At 42.5% G+C, this 20,273-nt stretch overlaps 1 protein-coding gene across 2 annotated transcripts in view; it reads right to left on the minus strand.

Annotated features, from left to right (window-relative positions):
* Nucleotides 1-33: 33 nt before the first annotated feature.
* mtmr7b (myotubularin related protein 7b) overlaps nucleotides 34-20,273 on the minus strand; it is a 32,398-nt gene continuing 12,158 nt past the window's right edge. Inside the window, exons 8-14 of one of the 2 annotated variants that reach the window (XM_086120989.1) lie at nucleotides 14,641-14,750; nucleotides 13,139-13,264; nucleotides 8,481-8,530; nucleotides 6,657-6,857; nucleotides 5,330-5,464; nucleotides 3,503-3,629; nucleotides 34-1,581 (exon numbers count right to left, since the gene is read on the minus strand). In XM_086120989.1, coding sequence (XP_085977115.1) covers nucleotides 1,228-1,581; nucleotides 3,503-3,629; nucleotides 5,330-5,464; nucleotides 6,657-6,857; nucleotides 8,481-8,530; nucleotides 13,139-13,264; nucleotides 14,641-14,750 — 1,103 coding nt within the window. In that variant the 3' untranslated portion in view covers nucleotides 34-1,227. Of the gene's footprint in view, nucleotides 1,582-3,456; nucleotides 3,630-5,329; nucleotides 5,465-6,656; nucleotides 6,858-8,480; nucleotides 8,531-13,138; nucleotides 13,265-14,640; nucleotides 14,751-20,273 lie in introns of both variants that reach the window. The other variant, XM_086120991.1, reaches the window with a different exon arrangement.

Consider the following 20,273-nt stretch of genomic DNA (forward strand, 5'->3'; position numbering starts at 1 on the left):
TGCATTTGTCTTTGAGATATGTCACATCAAGAGTGTTGCCATCTGAGTGTTTATTGATGTAGCGTTAAGACAGAACACATGCACGCCAGACAGCAGTGTAAGAAGGAAATGGCATTGATCAGCCGTTCCTCTCTTGTAACAATTTATTTTGCTGTGCTATGTCAAGCTTTTTCACAACTTTTTTAAAGCATATGTTGACAGTGTTGTGAAATTTTACACTGCTCTAAAGTATAGGACAGTTATACTAGCTTGCTACTGCTACTCATCATTCATTCAGGGAATTCAATAATGCTTTTCACACAGCATCCCCACCTCCAGCCAATCTGTAGGTGTCCCTCATCAGTCAAAAACAAACTTAACAAGATCAGGTCTTACAATGCTTGCCACTATATACACCCCATACGGTTAAGCAGTGCAGAGATCAGGTTGACATCATCTCTTGATTCAAGAATGGGTTCTGGGTGTGTGTACAAAACAAGACACGCGAAAGTTTAAACAATTACAGTAACACCTTAATGCACTCAACTGGTAAATCACAGTACAATCTGAGAATGTAATCCAGTACACGAAGAATAAATTATATTGCACAGAATGAGATGACCGTGGGGGGGGGGGGGGGGGGGCATGAGCAGCTGTTGATGTAAACAATGTTCACTTTTTGTTCTTGTTTTATAACGTATCAAATTGTTTTTCAGCATTCAGATTTAACACTTCCCTATGTGGCTTACAAGTCCATCCATCACTTCCAATTCATTCGCAAAGTGATTCCTAAAGGTTATAATACAGTTTAAAAAAAAAAAGCATGGTTTGTTTTCTACAAAACCAAATTATCTATAAAACCAAACAGGCCTGCACATTGGCTTTCCAATGTGAAGACGACATGACAAATGTTTGACAATTTCTCCTCTTGCTGCATTCCTTTTAGATGAAGACTCTGATAACCAACGCAAGATTTCTCTGTCCCGAAAACAAAGCAACTGCCCGATGTCTGACTCATTTCCCCAAAACCATCATGTTTTCCTGCATGAAATCACGGCCCCATCACGAAAGTGCTTTTTTTTTTTATACAAATGCCAGCAAATTATCACTCAAGTATTGTTGATTTCAAATATGGGCTTTCACATCTTAAATATGACAAAACTTAAAACACCAGAAAGACACCAAAAAATTCAGATAAAACAATGCTAACATTTTAGCGGTCTTCTTCGACTCCAATTAAGTATTGAGTCAGGCAGTAGTGAAGGCTATCTCGTCCGTCTCCGGGTCCTTGGCCTCCTCCCCAGCACTGGATGACCGACTGCTGAGGTCAGCCACGCCTGACTCCAGGTCGCTGGAGATGTCATCTGCGTTGAGGGGTTTGACCTGGATGGGCTGGTCTACAGATGTGGTGAGACCGGGGTCCTTCCCCTTCTCATTTTGGTTGGCTGGTCCTGTGGTCCTGTGGTCCTGTGCGGGGCTGGTGACTGGAATTGTGTATGGGCTGGGTGGGTCCGGCCCAGAGTGTCTCTGGATGTGCCGAGTCCTCCTTTTAACCACTACTTTCTCCCACATTATTGGTTTCCCTGTTAGTGCAGATATTCTCTGCATAAGAAAGAGAAGTGAGAAGTTCTCTTTATTTACTCATCACCGATTCATCAGGGAAATCACGAAGACACTTTTCTTGAGTTTTGTGAAGCAAAGTTGGGTAATGTGTGAAACTCTGGAAGAACATTGACTTATTCATCTGTTCTGCACAACACCAGTTCTAATGACATTAGGACATTGTGTTAAACCTAAATAAAATCAGAATACAATGATTTGAAAAAACATGTTCAACCAACATTTAATTGAATACACCCGAAAGACAAGGCATTTAATGTTCAAACTGATTCACTTTGTTGTTTTTAGCAAATCATTAACTTAGATTTTATAGCTACAAAAACGGGATCTTTAGAGACCCAGGAGTGAAGAAAAGAAAAGCTTTAACGCTTGAAGACAGGATAAAAGTAATAAAAATGAAAGATGGAGGAAGCAAAGTAAAAGACATTTTGCAAGAAATTGATGTACCGGTAAGTGAAAGTGAATGCTGATCGTAAATTTGGTAATTTCTTTCCCTTTTTTTCTTTTTTCCGCTGGGTATATGAAGTGTCAAATAAGTGTATGCTCATACTTATGCACGATTGGAATAAAAATAAAGAGTACAAACATATGTGTAAGATTAGATAACCGAATTTCCTCCAGTGTGGGACAAATAAAGGTTATCTTATCTTACACTACGTTTGTGTGTGTGTGTTTACTGTACATCTGAGATAAATTTGCTATAGTGAAAAGTCCCCTCTTGTGAAAAATTTCTTGCTGCAAACATGATTTCTTTGTAAAGGAGTTTCACTGTAATAGTTTTAAGTTGTACTTACGGATGTCGCGCCGACCTGTATTCCTGACCCCATGTGGTGATACATTTTACACATAGATAATGCCTAAGGATTTGAAGGTCACGAGCATTCAATGTTGGTTTTGAGCCTTGCCGCTTACATGCAGTGATTTCCCCAGATTCTCTGAACCTTTTGATATTATGAACCATAGATGATGAAATCCATAAATTCCTTGCAACTGTACATTGAGAAAGATTGGACTCAAACTGTTCGACAATTTTCTCATATTTGTTCACAAAGAGGTGAATCTCACACCATCACTGATTGTGACTGACTTAGCAATTCAGGCAAGCTCCTTTTATACCCAATCATGGCAACAGGCTGTTCCCAGTTAGCCTGCTCACCTGTGGGATGTTCCAAACAGGTGTTTGATGACCATTCCTCAACTTTCTCAGTCTTTTTTGCCACCCATCCCAGCTTTTTTTGGGAACGTGTTGCAGCCATAAAATTCAAAGTTAAAAACAATTTTAAAAAATGATCAGTTTGAACATGAAATATCTTGTATGTGTTGTGTATTCAATGAAATATAGATAAGATATCCTTTATTTGTCCCACACTGGGGACATTTACAGTCTACAGCAGCAAGATTGTGGGTAGAAAGAAGAAAAACAAAGTGTTTGCATTCACAAAATAAATGTTACAGTTTCAATTTACACCGTTCAATTAAGTGCAATCTAAATATAGATATGGATAACGTGGCTGTGCTAGTCACAATTGTTGTTTCACATTATTTTATTTTATTTTTTATTCAGCAGTCGGTAGGAACGCGCGGCGGTATCTCTCCTACTTGCAGCGCGGGTGTAACAGTCTCTGGCTGATTGAACATGATTTGCAAATTGTTGTATTCTGTTTTTATGTATGTTTAACACAATGTCCCAACTTCTTTGGAATTAGGTTTATGATTAAAGTGCCATTACTGTTGGTTTGTATTTTGACATGCTCAACAGCACAAATGGACGTTATGAATAACTTCCAAAGATGGAACAAGCAGAACTAGAGAGGGAAAACGTGTAGCAATGTCACGAGTGTTCTGTGTGTTGTATGCCTTGTCTGGAGCCCGGGTGGTGGTGAGCGTTTCCTCCTGGTGGTACCTCCTGGTGATTGGTCAGCTCCTCCTCCAGCTGCTGGGACTCCTCCCTCATAGCGGACAGAAAGTCGGCTGGTGACTGGCAAGGAGGCGTCGACCGCTCCACATGATTGTAGAGTCCCTTCCACATTCTAAAACAATGACAAGTAGAAAGTAATACGGGCAAGCAGTAGCCCATCTTTAAGGACATCAACGAAAAATGAAATTTGTTTCCATACAGATGGGCCCTGAGCGAACGTAGTTTACATTGCTCCGCTCTTTTACACTTCATCGTCTCTTCTACCAGCCAAGCACATTGCCGCCACCTTGTGGTGGTACAGAAGACAGTCAAGTGACAGTCACTCGACCTGTCCCAATTCGTTACGGTTTATGCGGTCCACTGAGGCTCCATAAGGAGGAAACTTTGAAGGACCAAGGCTGCAAAGGGCCCTTTGGTGAACGCAGCCTACTAATTTGGACAAGGTTAGTGACACCTAAACATGCGTGTGCAATTTGGTTTTCTCTGTGGTGTGCAACACAAAAACATGCTGAGTGTAAATTGAGTTATAAACAAAAATATACTTTTAAAAATAACTCCATCAAGGATGTCCAAGGTATATTTTGGGAGTAGATACAAGATGAATGACATCTTGCTTGTATCAATGAACTATATGAAATTTATGTGTAACACAGAACGATTACTCAAGCCATCATCGTTTCACTTTTAGTGCAGTACAGTAATCCCTCGTTTATCGCGGGGGTTACGTTCCAAAAGGAACCAGTGATAAGTGAAATCCGTGAAGTAGGATTTATAATGTGCTGTATGTGGAACATACAGCACATTTGAAATTTTGTCCCTCTCACATTTTTTTGCTTCATTTTTATAAATCCTACTTCACATACAGCACATTTGACAATAAAGTTGTAATTGGTACTTGATGGTCAGCTTTATTTTTTACAGTTATTATACAATACTGAACTATGTATACAATGCAGAGGCGATTGCTCTCAGACTGCAAGGGAAGCTCAGCTTCCCCTAAAATGTCAAAAAATAAGTGATCAAATATATGTGTGTACGTACAATTGTGTGTCCATGTCATTGACTAAATATGCGCTACAATGCGCTCAACCTTTGTTCCGAATCAGCTTCTTATTACTGGTTATGACGCGACTCTCTTCTCATTCATTCCCGCAGCTTCACTGTGCTTTAAACTGTGTGGACGCTGGGCGTCGAGAGAGTTCAGGGTTGGTTGTCCTAATGCATTGAAACGAGACGAGTCATTGGATAAATGCTGGTTTTGTCCCGCCCATTGGACCCTCAGCGTCTCTGGGAGTCTATGGACAGTGGGCGTTTTATAGGCTGGCCAGGAAGCTCAGCTTTCTGCACGATGATTGGATGATCTGTCTGATCTGTCTGAGGCTGAATCTCTTTTTGATTGACAGCGAAATGAGCCAATCGCCGATCTTATGGTGAAGGCAACCGTGTCATTTTTTTGAAAAGGAACGCAGAGTAGAATTCACGTGTAAATAAACGGACGCATTTTATGATGTAGGCCGAAATTGAGCTTCCCCTCCTTGACAGACCAGCATCCGCCACTGAGACAATGAAACCAAAGACCAAAAATTAGCAAAGGTAAATTTGGCAAGCTGTACAGAGACGAGGTGCGGAGACTGTTCACCTTGGTCAGTCCCTTAGCCAATCAGGATGCAGAACGCAATTCACTGTTTAAAAGTATTTAACAAAACTGCACTAAAAAAAATCCGTGCAGCGAAGCCACGGAAAGTGAACTGCGTTAAGAGTGAGGGATCACTGTACTGTACTGAATTGAGGATCCACACAGTGGTGACTTACTTAAAACAGTAAGGGGTGGTGTTAGGTCTCAGTACACCCTGACACTGACTCAGTTCAGCCTTGTACAGTGGATTGGTAAAGTCTGCTCTGTCCTTCCACAGCTGGGGCCACACGGAATGACTGCGCTCCTGAAGCCTGGGGGATGCACATATGCACATCATCAGCAGTTATACACATTTATCCAAATGAAATGTGCTGAATCCCTTGAGGTATAACTTAAGTTTGCAGGTCATGATATTACTTCATAGAAAACAAAAAAAAATTGTCTTTCAATTGAATGAACATTTTCTGGACCATTGACTGACCCCTAATTCTAGAATTTTTGAAGACCAGTTGAAAACTGTGGCTAGTAGTAGGCAGGGCTGCACAGGCACATTTAAAAGTAAAGAAATTAATCCATCCATCCATCCATTTTCTGATCCACTTTGTCCTCACAAGGGTCACCAGGGGGGTGCTGGAAGCCTGTCCCAGCATGTCCTTCAGGCAGTAGGCGGGGGACACCCTGAAGCGGTTGCCAGCCAATCGCAGGGCACACAAAGACGAACAACCATCCGCGCTCACACTCACATCGAGTGACAATTTTGAGTGTTCAATCAGCCTGCCATGCATGTTTTTAGAATGTGGGAGGAAACCAGCGTACCCGGAGAAAACCCACGCAGGCCCGGGGAGAACATGCAAACCCCACACAGGAAGGCCGGAGCCGGGATCAAACCCACGACCTCTGCACGCTGAGGTCGACGCACTAAATAGTCGCCCACCGGGCCACAACACAAGTTCCACTATTTTTAGCGTACATCTAATCTTTCTTTAAATATAAGTGTCCTCATCCCTATTTGTGCTTTTAAGCACAAATACTTTCTATAATAATTGTGTTGAATGATGACTATTTTACTTAGCTTACTTTCTGTCAAATTATTACTGTATATGTTTTATGTTCAATAAACAAACGAAACGAAAACGAAACTATACGAATCCTAATCAACAGAAACATTTTCAGAGCTATTTTATGAATTGCTGTACTGTGCCATCTCAAGTTTAAAGACCTTTTCAGCACCCGAAACAACATTCTAGTACAGGGCTGAGCAACTCCGGTCCTTGGCTTTCCTGGCTTTCTGCATGTTTTGGATGTCTCCTTCCTCCAACACACATGGTTCAAAAGATCAGATCATCAACAAGCACTTCAGAAGCCTGATAACAATCCTGATCATTTGAGGGAGGCATTTAAAACATGCAGGAAAGTGCCCCCCGAGGTTGGCCGTGCCCACTCTCTGTTCTTGTACCTCAAAAGGTTCTTGACCATGCTGAATTGTGTGCTTTGTGTTGTTACCTCATATCATTGCGTTCCTTCTGACAGTTGCCCAGGAAGGTCCCATACCGGCAGGAGTAGACGTGTGTGTGTATAGCAATGAGGAAGCACTCGTTAAACTCAAAGGCGCATGGAAACTGTTGAGACAGCTGCCACACACATTCCAAGAACTGATCAATAACTGGGGACACTTCTTTGGGATCGCCATCCAAGTGGGCATACCTGAAGAAATAAATACAAAGGTTCTCTTAATCATTGGAACCAACATGACTTTCTCTGCAGGGAATAAAAGCATCCATCCATTAATTTCCTCTTCTGTTCAAGGTTGCTTTTGGAGAAGCAGGAGAGAACAAAATACAAAAAACTACAACTAAAACACTGATTGCAGTCAAAACATTAAAACATGATTTTGTTATTTTGATTTTGGTGTGGTGACAACAGTGGTGAGTGAGTAAATCTGCCTCACACTTCTCAGATCTGGAATTCAGATCTCGGCTTTGGCTTTCCTGCGTGGGATTGGCGCTTTCTTTGGGTACTCCAGCTTCCTCCCGCATTTCAAAAACATGCATGTTAGGTTAGCTGAAAATTCAAAATTGTCCAAAGGGGTGAATGTGACAGCGCATGTATGTTTGTTTGTGCGGTGCGATTGGTTGACGACCAGTCCAAGGCTGCCTCTCGCCCAATCGACCAAGATAGGCTTCAACTCTTTCATCTCAAATGGCTTCAAACAACAAAGCGTATGAGGGAATTGTGGTTGAGATTGCACGACTGCCCGTGTTTTTATGTTATGTGTTGTGTTTTCTTATTGTACTTTATGTTAACTGTTTTGTTTAGCACTTTATTACAGCTGTTGTGAAAGCGCTATATAAATCAGGATGTATTGTATTGTAACTCCCACGACACCCTAACAAGGACATGTGGGAGAAAATTTTGGTACGTTGGTTTGCAGGAAAGAGAGTACCGTATTTTCCGCACTATAGGGTGCACCAAAAAGTCTTCCATTTTCTTAAAACCTCATCGAGCGCCTTAAAATTCAGTCCGTCTTGTGTATGGTCATTACGGTAATATATCGACCCGAAGATGGCTCCTTGCTGGAGACATGCTTACAATGTGATAACTTGCTGTTGGTTCAGTGAACTATCTCGCTGCTTTATTAAATAAGTTTATGTTGCGGCTCTGAAAAAAGGGGAGCTGTGGTGTTGTTTTTTAAAACTTCTCTTCTTCCGTTCCACTCGAGAGGCGTTCAGGGCTGCCTCCGAAAAACGTAAATTAATGATTACTGCAATGAAACTACGAAGAAAATCAAGCAAAGAAATCACAGAATAAATTCTGTAGGGGGATATAGAATTTATTTTGTGATTTCCTCGCTTGATTTTCTGTTTTGATGCATTATTTTCAATTTTTGTAGTTTCATTTAAGTACAGTAATAGTTCATTTACGTTTTTCAGAGGCTGTCATGAACGCCTCTCGAGTTGAATGGAAGGAGCGTAACACCATCTTGTGGAGGCATTGTAGATTGCGCCTTATAATGCGATGCGTCCAATGTATGAAAAAAAATTACAAAATAGCCATTCATTGAAGGTGCACCTCATAATCCAGTGCGCCCTTTAGTGCGGAAAATACGGTATTATATTTGTCACAGTGACCCCTACAGTTACTGTTCTTAGTAAAGTTTGAGCTAGTTAATTTCTGTTGAATTTATTGGGTGTTGAATTACATTTTAGCGGTTCAGAAAATGGATGGATGGATTTCATTTCAAAAAACAAGTACAGTAACAACAGCTATAATTTCCTTATAACTTGTGATCTGGTGTTCATGTGCTGTCAAGTTTTATCAGTTACAGACCTGTGGGAGAACTTGTGACCAAACGAAACCCAGTCTCTTTCTATCAGCAACTACGTAAGAGAAGAGAAACACATGTAAATGATGAACAATAAAAATAGATCTGCCATATTCAGGTACATGGCCTACCAGCAGATCAGAGCTGAGCTGCATGACAGACAGTGATCTTAGAACAACAAATACGTGGGGTGAGTGTGGTAGGGCCCGACCGATTAATCAGCTAGCCGATTAAAGTGGGCGATTATGGCCCTTCAAATATCAGCGAAATTAATTGGCTAAACGGAAGATATTTGCCAATTGTTTTTATCTTTATGCACTCGAACCAATTACAGCAGTTGTACGCAAATAACTCTGGCCTCATTATTTATTACGGATAAATCTAGACCATAACCTTGTATCCTTAAATACATCTCATGAAATTGTTGATTGGGTCATTATTTGGAACTGTCATTCAAAACAAAGCAAATCTTAATATTTACATGCAATCCTTTGGTGCGCAATAAAAAGAAGTTGTGCAAGTAATTGATCTGGATTTCACTACTTTACACGCAACCTAAAGTCAGTTAAAAAAAAATTTAAGCAATAAAATAAAAACAGTGCAACATCAAGTTATCTTTCCGAGCCATATACTAATGGTTGATCCCTGCTATTAACGATGAACAGGGAAGCCCACGAATAGCGAAAACCCGCGTATAATTGACACCCATTGAAGTGAATTGAGGGCCGCGGGGTATTTTATGAATTATAGGTTTTAAATAATTTCAGGGTGGCCCAGTGGTCAAATGGTTAGCGCCTCGACCTCACAGTGCAGAGGTCGTGGGTTTGATCCTGGCTCCGGCCTTCCTGTGTGGAGTTTGCATGTTTTATTATAAATGGTCCCGAAATCCTGTGATTGGCTGGCAACCAGTTCGGGGTGTGCCTCGCCTACTACCGAAGACAGCTGGGGTGGGCTCCAGCACGCCCCGCGACCCTTGTGAGGATAAGCGGTTCAGAAAATGAATGGATGGTCCTGATATTGTCTCCATAGAATGTATAAACATTTTCATCATCAGTGTAGAATTCACCGCCCCCATAATGTGAAATGCATGCAGTATTTGCGGCCTGATGGTCGACTAGTTAGTGTGTCGGCCTCACAGTGCAGAGGTGCATGGTTCTATTCCGGCTTCGACCTTCCTGTGTGGAGTTTGCATGTTCTCTATATGCCTGTGTGGGTTTCCCTCGGGTACTCCAGTTTCCTCCCACATTCCAAAAACATGCATGGCAGGCTCATTGAACACTCCAAATTGTCCCATGGTGTGAGCGCGGATGGTTGTTCGTCTCTGCGTGCCCTGCGACTGGCTGGCAACCGGTTCAGGGTGTACCCCGCCTACTGCCCGAAGACAACTGGGATAGGCTCCAGCACCCCCCACGACTCTTGTGAGGAAAAGGGAATTTGAAGATCAAGATCAGAATCAGAATCAGAATGATCTTTATTGGCCACGTATGTAGAACACACAAGGAATTTGTCTCCGGTATAACACGCTGCATTAGTATCATCGTAAACAACAAATCATTGAACCATTTTAGAGTAACCAGTAGCAGTATTTGTAGTACAAGAAGAGTGACTACGTCAGTGACTGTTTAAGGAGTTAATGGCTAGAGGGAAGAAGCTGTTTAAGTGTCTACTGGATTTGGTGCGCATGGATCTGTAGCGTCTGCCTGAGGGGAGTAGCTGGAAAAGGTGGTGGGCAGGGTGCGGGGGGATTTTCCGTGCCCTTGTCTTGATTCTTGCAGTGTACAAGTCCTCAAGAACGGTGCCAATGATTTTTTCCGCCGTCCTAACTGTCCGTTGAAGTCGGATTTTGTCCTTTTTTGTGGCGGCCCCAAACCAAACCGTGATGGAAGAACACAGGATTGATTCGATGACTGCCGTGTAGAACTGGCGTAGCACCTCCTGTGGCAGGCCATGCTTCCTCAGCAGCCTCAGGAAGTACATCCTCTGCCGGGCCCTTTTCAGGATGGAGATGGTGTTGACTTCCCACTTCATGTCCTGGGAGACTGTGATTCCCAGGAACTTGAAGGTCTCGACGGTTGACACGGGGCAGTTGGATAGTGTGAGGGGCAACTGTGGAGAAGAATGTTTCCTGAAGTCCACGATCATCTCTACAGTCTTGAGCATGTTCAGCTCGAGGTTGTGTCGGCTGCACCAGAGCTCCAGCTGCTCCACTTGTTGGCGGTACGCAGACTCGTCACCCTCTTGAAGAGACCGATGACCGTGGTGTCGTCTGCGAACTTTATGAGTTTGACAGCTGGATCTGTTGAGGTGCAATCGTTTGTGTAGAGAGAGAAGAGCAGTGGAGAGAGGACACATCCCTGTGGGGCTCCAGTGCTGGTGGTGCGTATTGATGATGTTGTTGCTCCCAGTCTCACCTGTTGTGTCCGTCCCGTAAGGAAGCTGAGGATCCACTGGCAGATCGTAGGGGACACACCGAGGTGGAGAAGTTTGGGGGTGAGGAGTTCCGGGATGATGGTGTTGAACGCAGAGCTGAAATCCACAAACAGAATCCTTGCGTAGGTCCCTGTGCTGTCGAGGTGCTCGAGGATGTAGTGCAGACCTATGTTGACTGCGTCTTCCACAGACCTGTTTGCCCGGTAGGCAAACTGGAGAGGGTCCAGCAGGGGTCCGGTGATGTTCTTTAGGTGGTTCAGCACAAGGCGTTCAAAGGACTTCATGACCACAGACGTCAGGGCGACAGGCCTATAGTCGTTCAGTTCCGATGTTGCCGATTTCTTGGGAACTGGGATGATGGTAGACTGTTTGAAGCAGGATGGGACCTCACACAGCTCCAGGGATCTGTTGAAGATTTGTGTGAAGACCGGAGCCAGCTGGTCAGCGCAGACTTTCAGGCAGGAGGGGGACACTTTGTCGGGCCCCGCAGCTTTCTTGATCTTCTGCTGCTTGAAGAGCCGTCTCACGTCCTGTTCATGGATCTGTAGTGGAGAAAAAGAGGGTGGGGGGGGTAGGTAGAGTGGTTTCTGGTAGAGGTGGGTGTGTGTGGGAAATGGGGGTGACCTTTTCAAATCGGCAGAAAAACATGTTTAGTTCATTAGCAAGACCCTTATTGTTCACTGTTTGGGGGGGTGGCATTCTATAGTTAGTGATTGCTTTCAGGCCATTCCATACAGATGCAGTCGTTAGCAGAGAACTGGTTTTTCAGCCTCTTTGCATAGCTTCTCTTAGCGATGTTAATTTCCTTTGTCAATTGGTTTTGGGCGTGTTTGTACAGTGCCCGATCTCCACTTCTAAATGCGGCCTCTTTCTCTTTCCTGAGTTACCTGAGTTTGGGAGTAAACCATGGCTTGTTATTGTTGAAGGAGCGGAAGGACTTCGTTGGTCCACACATGTCCTCACAGAAACTGATGTATGATGTTACAGTGTCTGTGTATTCATCCAGTGTGCCCGTTGAAGTTTCAAAGACGCCCCAATCAGTGCAGTCTAAGCATTCTTGTAGAGCTAGCTTTGCTTCATCTGTCCATTTTTTCACAGTCTTAACAACCGGTTTAGCACATTTGAGTTTCTGTCTGTATGTAGGTATTAAGTGGATTAAATTGTGGTCAGAAAGACCCAATGCTGCACGGGCGACCGATTGGTATGAATTTTTGATTGTTGTATAGCAGTGGTCTAGAATGTTGCCTTCTCTGGTGAAACAGTCGATGTGCTGCTTATATCTGGGAAGTTCACGGTTAAGATGTGCTCTATTAAAATCGCCCAAAATTATCAGGGGTGACTCTGGGTATTTTAGTTCGAGTTTGTTTACTTGTTCGGCTAGCGTTTGTATCGCCGTGTTAGCGTTAGCTTGTGGCGCAATGTAAACACCGACTAGTAAAAAGGAGGTGAACTCACGTGGCGAGTAGAATGGCTTGCAGTTTAAAGACAGCGACTCCAGGTCCGGGCTGCAGTGTGCGTCGAGCTTCGTGACATCAGTGCACCATTCTTCGTTGATATAGGAGCAAATCCCGCCACCTTTCGATTTCCCTGATAGCTCCGTGTCGCGGTCGGCTCGGAGAAGGCGGAAGCCGGGTAGATGTAGCGCGGAATCCGGGTGGCGGTCACTGAGCCAGGTTTCAGTGAAGCAGAGCGCAGCAGAACGTGCAAAGGTTTTGTTGGTCTTTGTGAGGAGAAGAAGTTCATCCATTTTGTTTGGCAGAGATCGTAGATTAGCAAGATGGATCGATGGGAGCGGGGTTCGAAATCCGCGCTGCCGGAGCTTGACGAGCACGCCGGCTCTCTTCCCCCTCCTCCGGCGGCGTTTCCATGCTCCGTACAGCGCAGCCGCTCCGCTCGCGATTAGCTCCGAAACGCCTTGTGGATTTTCGTGTGCTGGTGAAAAAAGACCGAGCGTAGACTCCCCAATGCGCAGCAACTTTTCCCTCGTGTAAGTAAGCCGCTCAGGGTCGCCAAAAACTAACGAAAATGACAAAAACAGGGATAATACTAGCGAGCGTGTGACCGAGGCTGCCATACCTGTCGGCGCCCGATGATGACGATGGATGGATGAAATTATATCACCTGATTAATCGGTAATCTTTACTTTTTCTGTTTAACATCAGCATTGGAATCAGCCAAAAAAATAAATAAAAATCTGTATCGGTCAGGCCCTAGTGTGTGGCTGTGTGTTTACCATCATTCCTTTGATTGTTCGATAAAATGGGTCCAACAGTACGCTGGCTACAGAACAGGCCTGAGCTGTCCTATCCCAGCCATCGGAACAGTGAACCAACACACTGACCCCTTCATCAGCCACCGCCTGAAAATAAATCATTTGATACATTTATGTGTCAAAAACTAGCAACTACCTGCTACTTTCATGATTATGTTAAACAAGATTCAGGCTTGTAATAACTTATGCCGCTCTTCCATTGGCCCCAAGCAGCCCCACATCATAGCATGCTGCTATGCCCAGCACCACACCACACACCTTTGTTGCTTTTCCATTATAACGAGGCGGAATGGGGGCGGGATAAACTGTCCTGTGAAAGCTTGCAGTGTATGATAACATTTTCCAAGGGTTATGTCTTGGCCACTGTTTTTTGGAGCAATTCAAAATAGTAATTCCCGTTGCATGATATGGTTACGTTATAAGTACAGTCCATTGAATACACAGAAGCTCTCACATATAGACAAAAAATCAATTTCCAAGTTTATGACAACCACTAGCCAACCACCACCAAGACAAAAATGCAGTGTATACTGCATACCTAGTTTGTGTCTGATCACAATATTGAACCATGTTTACAATTTCATATGTACCATGGACAAAACAGTACAACAGTGATTTCGTGAGCGGCACGCATAGCTCGCCGCCAATGCTCATTCTTTTTGAATGAGTACTCATTCTCATTCATTTGGCCACCTCTCCCGAGTCAACAGCTGGTCGTCCTCACTCTGCGGCATCTGAAGCTCTCCAGCGGCCACCTGAAGCCGCCATTCTGAGGTGGGGGCCACAATTGGTCAGGCTGGGGGAGCGGCAGGCCTCTAATCTGTCCTCCATCCTCTCATTCAAGTTAATGAGACCTGGCAAGCAAGTGTTGTCTGCGTACTTTCACGAAATTTTCACCATTATTTATCAAAAATGCATCCATTAGTATGGATGAAATTGTAAATATGGTTCACCGTTGTTGTGAAACAACATTGTTTATTGTATATACTGTGTTTTTATAACTCTGGAAAGGGCCAGTGGGCAGCTTGTCTAAAACCAGGAAATAGGCATGTGGGACAGAGTTCCTTACTGCAGCGCTGTCAGCCAATCAGTAACAACACAGCCTCGCTTGGCCCCAGATGGCCGGCACTTTTGAACCAACTCTGGGATAGTTCTGAGACAGTTCCATCAGAATTGCTCGCCCTCAAAAAAGTCGAATGGAAAAACATCTGGGACCATGGGAAGCCTTTTCGGGGCTAATGGAATTCAACCCACATCGTAGTTTTTTTCATGAATTGGATAGCTAACATGTAGTCTTGTGCTCATAAGTTTATATGAGCGCAATTGAATGTGTGCCAACTAGTAGTGAATGGTGATACATACATACACACACACACACACGCACACGTGCGCACAACCACACACACACACACGCAATTTGAAGTAAAAAAAGTGTTACTTTACAGGGATTAAGAAGTATATACCCTGGCAATGAAGACTCCAGCATCTAGAATAGCTTTAATGTGTTTCAGCCAACCAGAGTTTTCCAGACCCCAAAGGAAGTCAGTCATCGAAGGAGATCGCATTTCACCCACTGCGTAGAAGACAGAAGGAAATACACACACACAGGTGAAACAGTTGTTCTTCTTCAAATTATTGTCATTGTTATCAACAATGATTAGCCACAGTTTGAACATTTCCACACGCCTCAAGTTCTATCATCATCTGCAAAGGGGACACTGGTTTGTTTCTAAAATGGGTGATGGAAGACTAGGGCTGAAACAGGTCCTCGAGTAATTCCGTAACCTTGGTTCAAAAAAATGCTTTTGCATTTTTTTTTCTGCCTCGAGTACTCGGTTTTTAACACGTGCACTGTCAATAATGTTCAATTGCTAATTAAGGGTGCAATAAATAAATAAAGGACATAATTATGCACTAAATTGTACGGTGCCTGCTGCCTGCATTTAGCGAGAGCTCTACTGTTAGCGGGCCGCTAAGCAAGTGAAAGCTGTCGGATCAAAGCCAGTTTAATACACAGACACTTTAAAAGACTGCACACTTTGATGATGATACCCTGAAACAGTTGCAGTTCCTGCTGATCACCTTTGAACAAATCAGGCTTACTCAAGTTTGTTTTAGCCGGCAAAATCCCAACTGGAGTTGTGATGTCGCTTCGTCTCATAGACCAAAATATAGGGAGAGAGTTATGTCAAATCTAACTAATGTTTCTAGAGCGGATGATCGTGTGCTTCGATGCACATATTAAATTTCAGTATTAAATCTAAATGATCTAAAACTGAAAACCAATCGTTCATTCATTATTTCCGTATTTTCTGCACTATTAGGCGCACCAAAATGTATTCAATTCTCTCAAAAGCCGACAGTGCCCCTTATAATCTGATGCGCCTTATATACAGTATATGGATCAATACTCCGATTTCATGGACGTAGTATTTTAAATGTTCTGTGAAGCGCTTTGTTACAGCTGCAGCGGTTGTGAAAGCTCGATGAAAATAAAGCTGTATTGTATTGTATTGTATTCACTTTAGCATAGCTCAATCTAGTGCAGGGGTGTCAAACTCTGGGCCGTTATGAATTTTGGGAAACCATACAAAAGTTTAATCACCTCCACATATTACATACACAGCATACAAAAAAATGATGGTTAACTAGTTTTAAAATCAGAAGTCAAGAATAATGACTGTTATTGTGGATTACATATGGCAATTTGAAATTTTAGTTCAGACTTCAGCAAGCATCATGGAACTTGGCACGCTTGATTTGCTTTCGCAGGTCACATAAAATGATGTGGCAGGCCAGATTTGGCCCCCAGGCCTTAACTTTGACACCTGTGATCTAGTGGCTCCATAATGCAACTGCAGCCACTACTGGAGCTTCTATTCTATGCGCCTTAGAATGTGGTGCGCCCTATATATGAAAACTGTTTTAAAATAGGCCATTCATTTTAGGTGCGCCTTATACTGCGAAACACCTTATAGTACAGAAAATACGGTATGGTTTTGGGGTTGTTTTTTTGTTTACTTCTTTATATACAACAAAGCACATTTTTAACTTTTGCTTTTTATTCTTTTTTCCCCCCCCGACTTCTTGCCACCTCCTTCAAACGACTGTGGGATTGGAATTTGGACCCACTTCACACAGCTCAGCCATTGGCACACATTTTGCAGGCTGCCAAATATGTACAAAATTGGTACTTAAAATTTGTTTTAATTTCCTCCATGAGTGCTATTTCCATCCAGGAAGTTAACACAGGCCTGAGGATTTCACGGTAATGATCGTTTCCGGTAGCGTGTCATTTCCGTGAGATCATTTGTACGGTACCGAAAAATCTTTTCCCATAAAAATCACCAGACAGTATGAGATAAAATCTCTCCTGTGTGATCAATGCGATTTCACTCTGCCTGTATGTGTGTTTGTGGTGTGGTGTGTGAGTGTTTTTCTTCTATTCTCCTTTCGTTTTGTTTTTATTACGTGGTGGAGGTGCGGAACAGGAAACATTATGCGCGAATGTGGGTTGCTATTTTAGTCTGCACGCTGAGAAAGCGCGTGGATGATGGAAAGAGATGGCGCCGAAAAAAAACACCAAAGGGTGTATTAGTTACTACATTTAAGAAATGGGAATGCCAGTCAAATTTTTCTTTTGAATCATCCGATGAAGGGAGTATTACCATCATGACGTGTGATGTATGCACAAAACACAAAAGAGAAATAGGACGGGAGACACAATTCCGAGGCAAGTACTTGAAGTTGGTCATTAGATCTAAAGGCTAATCGCTATCAAAAATATTATGAAACTGTCTTAGTTATTCTATAATTTACTAGTTGTTGACATGGTAACTTTAGAAATAAAACATTCGTCATAAGGTGTAGTAATACTAATGTTAACTGTCGGTAGGCCTAACGATGACGTGTGGTAGATTCTTTGGTTAAATTGATAGTAGATTACACAGTGCATCGTCTTGGGGTTGCAAAGAGGACGTCAAGCCATATCAATACTATAAGTCTATATATAGTAATAAGGTCATTTTTTAAGATTCATCTCATGATTGTAATCATTCAATTCCTATTACATGCTTTTGTATTACCGTATTTTCCGCACTAAAAGCGCACTGGATTATGAGGCGCACCTTCAATAAATGGCCTATATTTTAATTTTTTTCATATATTGCACACACTGGACTATAAGGCGCGATCTACAATGCATCCACTAGATGGAGATACAGGTACGTCTTTTTCCGTCTTCGTGCCTTCTCTTCCGTTAGACTCGAGAGGAGTTCATGTCCGCCTCCAAAAAAACGTAAATCAACGATTACTTCAATGAAACTACGAAAATTGAAAATACAGTAATGCATCAAAACAGAAAATCCTAAAATAAATTCTATAGCCCCCCGACAGAATTAATTTTGACATTTCCTTGAGCGAAGCTGCAACAGAACGATCAAATGTCAGTAAATTTGGTCTTAGTTGTACCGTTTGGTGCCTACTACCATCTTTGTTACTGATTATTGCTTTATTGTTGTATATATATGTTAGTTGCTCCATGTACAGCACTTTGTATGCAGCAATGGCTGTTTGAAAGTGCTCTATAAATACAGTTGTCTCAGAAAAGTTTATTTATTCCTTTGTTGTGTACTGTATTCACAAACGAGGAAATCACAAAATAAATTCTGTAGTGGGGCTACAGAATTTATTTTGTGATTTTGTCGCTTGATTTTCTGTTTTGATGCATTATTTTCAATTTTCGTAGTTTCATTGAAGGAATAGTTCATTTACGTTTTTCCGAGGCGGTCATGAACGCCTCTCGAGTCGAACGGAAGAAGGCACGGAGACAGACAAAGACGTACCTGTATTTGTTGAGACTGTGAAAACCATTACTAAAGTGTGCGTTTTGAAAAACAACACCACAGCTCTCCTTTTTTCGGAGCTGCAACAAAAACTTATTTAATAAAGCAGCGACACAGTTCACTGAACCGACAGCAAGTTATAACATTGTAAGCATGTCTCCAGCAAGGAGCCATCTTTAGGGCACGCCGTGAGTTTTTCAGAAAATGGAAGACTTTTCGGTGCGCCTTATAGTGCGGAAAATACGGTAATAAAGGGGGTGAGTAGCCATTGATATTATGTTTATTTTCATAAATAGTACACACATACATAATCATGTTAACAGTGTCAGGTTTACTTGTGGCCCATGGTATATAGCCAGATTTTGTGATAAACAACATATTTTGATCCATTTATTTGATAGAATAAACCTGGAGTACACGGCTGCTGATGCACCGTATTTTCACGACCATTCGACGCACCGTAGGTTGGGCGCAGTCTCATTAATGGGTGCTATTTCTGTATTTTACACAGACAAAACGCACTGTTTATTGGGCGCAATTTTAAAGTGGTAAAACATACGGCATGCATGCGCGCACGCTAAAAACACGTTAGCTTGTAGCATACGGTAGCATGCCAAGACATACAGATACAAGCTAAAAACACGTTTTTAAAAAGGCAACGGAAAACTGAGTTCCGTTGTATTTTATTTAGCCATCGTACAATGTACTCACGTTTTTCGATCAATCATCACCCAGAAATCCATCAAAGGCCTCAGCCTCTGTATCAGAATTGAACAATTGTGCAAGTACCGGTAATCCATCAAAAACGCCGTGTTCCCTCTCATTGTCAGTCACTCTCATTGCCATGTGGCTCCACAGAAATGATGCCGGCTTTGCCAAAAACTCGAACAACAGTGCAAGCAGACACGTTCGTCCAAGCAGCCACAATCCATTCGCAAATTGTGGCGTAACTCGCCCGGCGCTGCCTCTCACTCTTTGTAAAGTTGTGTTTGCCATCGATCATCCATTGTTCCCATGCCGTTCGCAACTTTACTTTGAACGCCCGGTTGATGCCGATGTCCAGCGGTTGGAGTTATTTAGTCAAGCCTCCGGGAATGACGGCAAGCTCAGAGTTCATTTGCTTGACTTGGTTTTTCACCGCTGCTGTGAGATGGGCACGCATGCCAAAAGCATAACCGATGGCTTGAAGTTTGAACTGAGCTTCGTAGGCGTGTCTCTTTGTAGAATTTATTTTCGGGGGTTCTTAGAAACCAAAACCGAAGTTGTTTTGCAACAATGCACATAGCCACACTCTATACAGGTGTTGGTACCTGCTTGGGGCGTACCTTTAGCGTCCACTTACACGCCCACCCTTCACTCATTGGCGGACTTCTTCCCCGCATGCCTGTCCTCACTCACATCTGCCTTTTCTCTCTCTCGCTCTCCATATGTGTATATATATACACGCCCACCCTTCACTGATTGGCCGACTTCTTTGCCGCATGCCTGTCCACAGTCACTTCCGCATTTTCTCTATATAAACAGCGTGTCGGCTGTCAGTCAGGTTTTGGAACTCAGCGCATAGACAAGACGCTCCGCATCATAAGGCGTCCTGTCCATTTTGGAGAAAATTTTAGACTTTTAATGGCGCCTTATAGTCGTGAAAATATGGTAATTGTTCATTGTTAATGCATAATTTTCAATCATTTATCCTTTAAATATTATAGTTTTGAGGATCACAAATCTTGACTATGAATATCAGTTAAAATAGAAAAATGGGTTCCCATGATGAACGTTTATGGAACCCAAAATTCGTTAGTGGTTTCCCATTGGGTAATCTGACAGAACCGAAAAACAGTTTCTATTAATTTCTGTAATCCTCATGCTTGTTAACAGTCATGTGCGAAGATTTTATCGATATTTGCTTCTTTTATCATAATCGTTACTTTCCCGATTATGTACTTCTTCTGATTGCCATGTAGATTTAAAGAATAATGTGCAATGTGCATGTACATTGAAACCTGCATTGTATAGTGTGTGTCTGTATTTAAAGTTAACCTCTAAGCTTCAAAAACTAACTCAAAAATCTTCAAGTGCAGCAAATGTCTCATGAATGACTGTTTTCCAGAGGTTTCTTTTGTTTGTTTAAGCCTTTTTAATTTAATCCCAAAAACAGATGTGGTACCCCTAATGGTGGTCAAGTATAGTGCAGGCAGTAAACTCCAGCCGCCCCTTATTAATTAAACATTCTCTACTTATATATATACACATAT

The sequence above is a fragment of the Hippocampus guttulatus genome, chromosome 9 (assembly GCF_054856545.1).
Source record: "Hippocampus guttulatus isolate MCC_2025c chromosome 9, RoL_Hgut_1.0, whole genome shotgun sequence".
Classification (NCBI taxonomy): Eukaryota; Metazoa; Chordata; class Actinopteri; order Syngnathiformes; family Syngnathidae; genus Hippocampus; species Hippocampus guttulatus.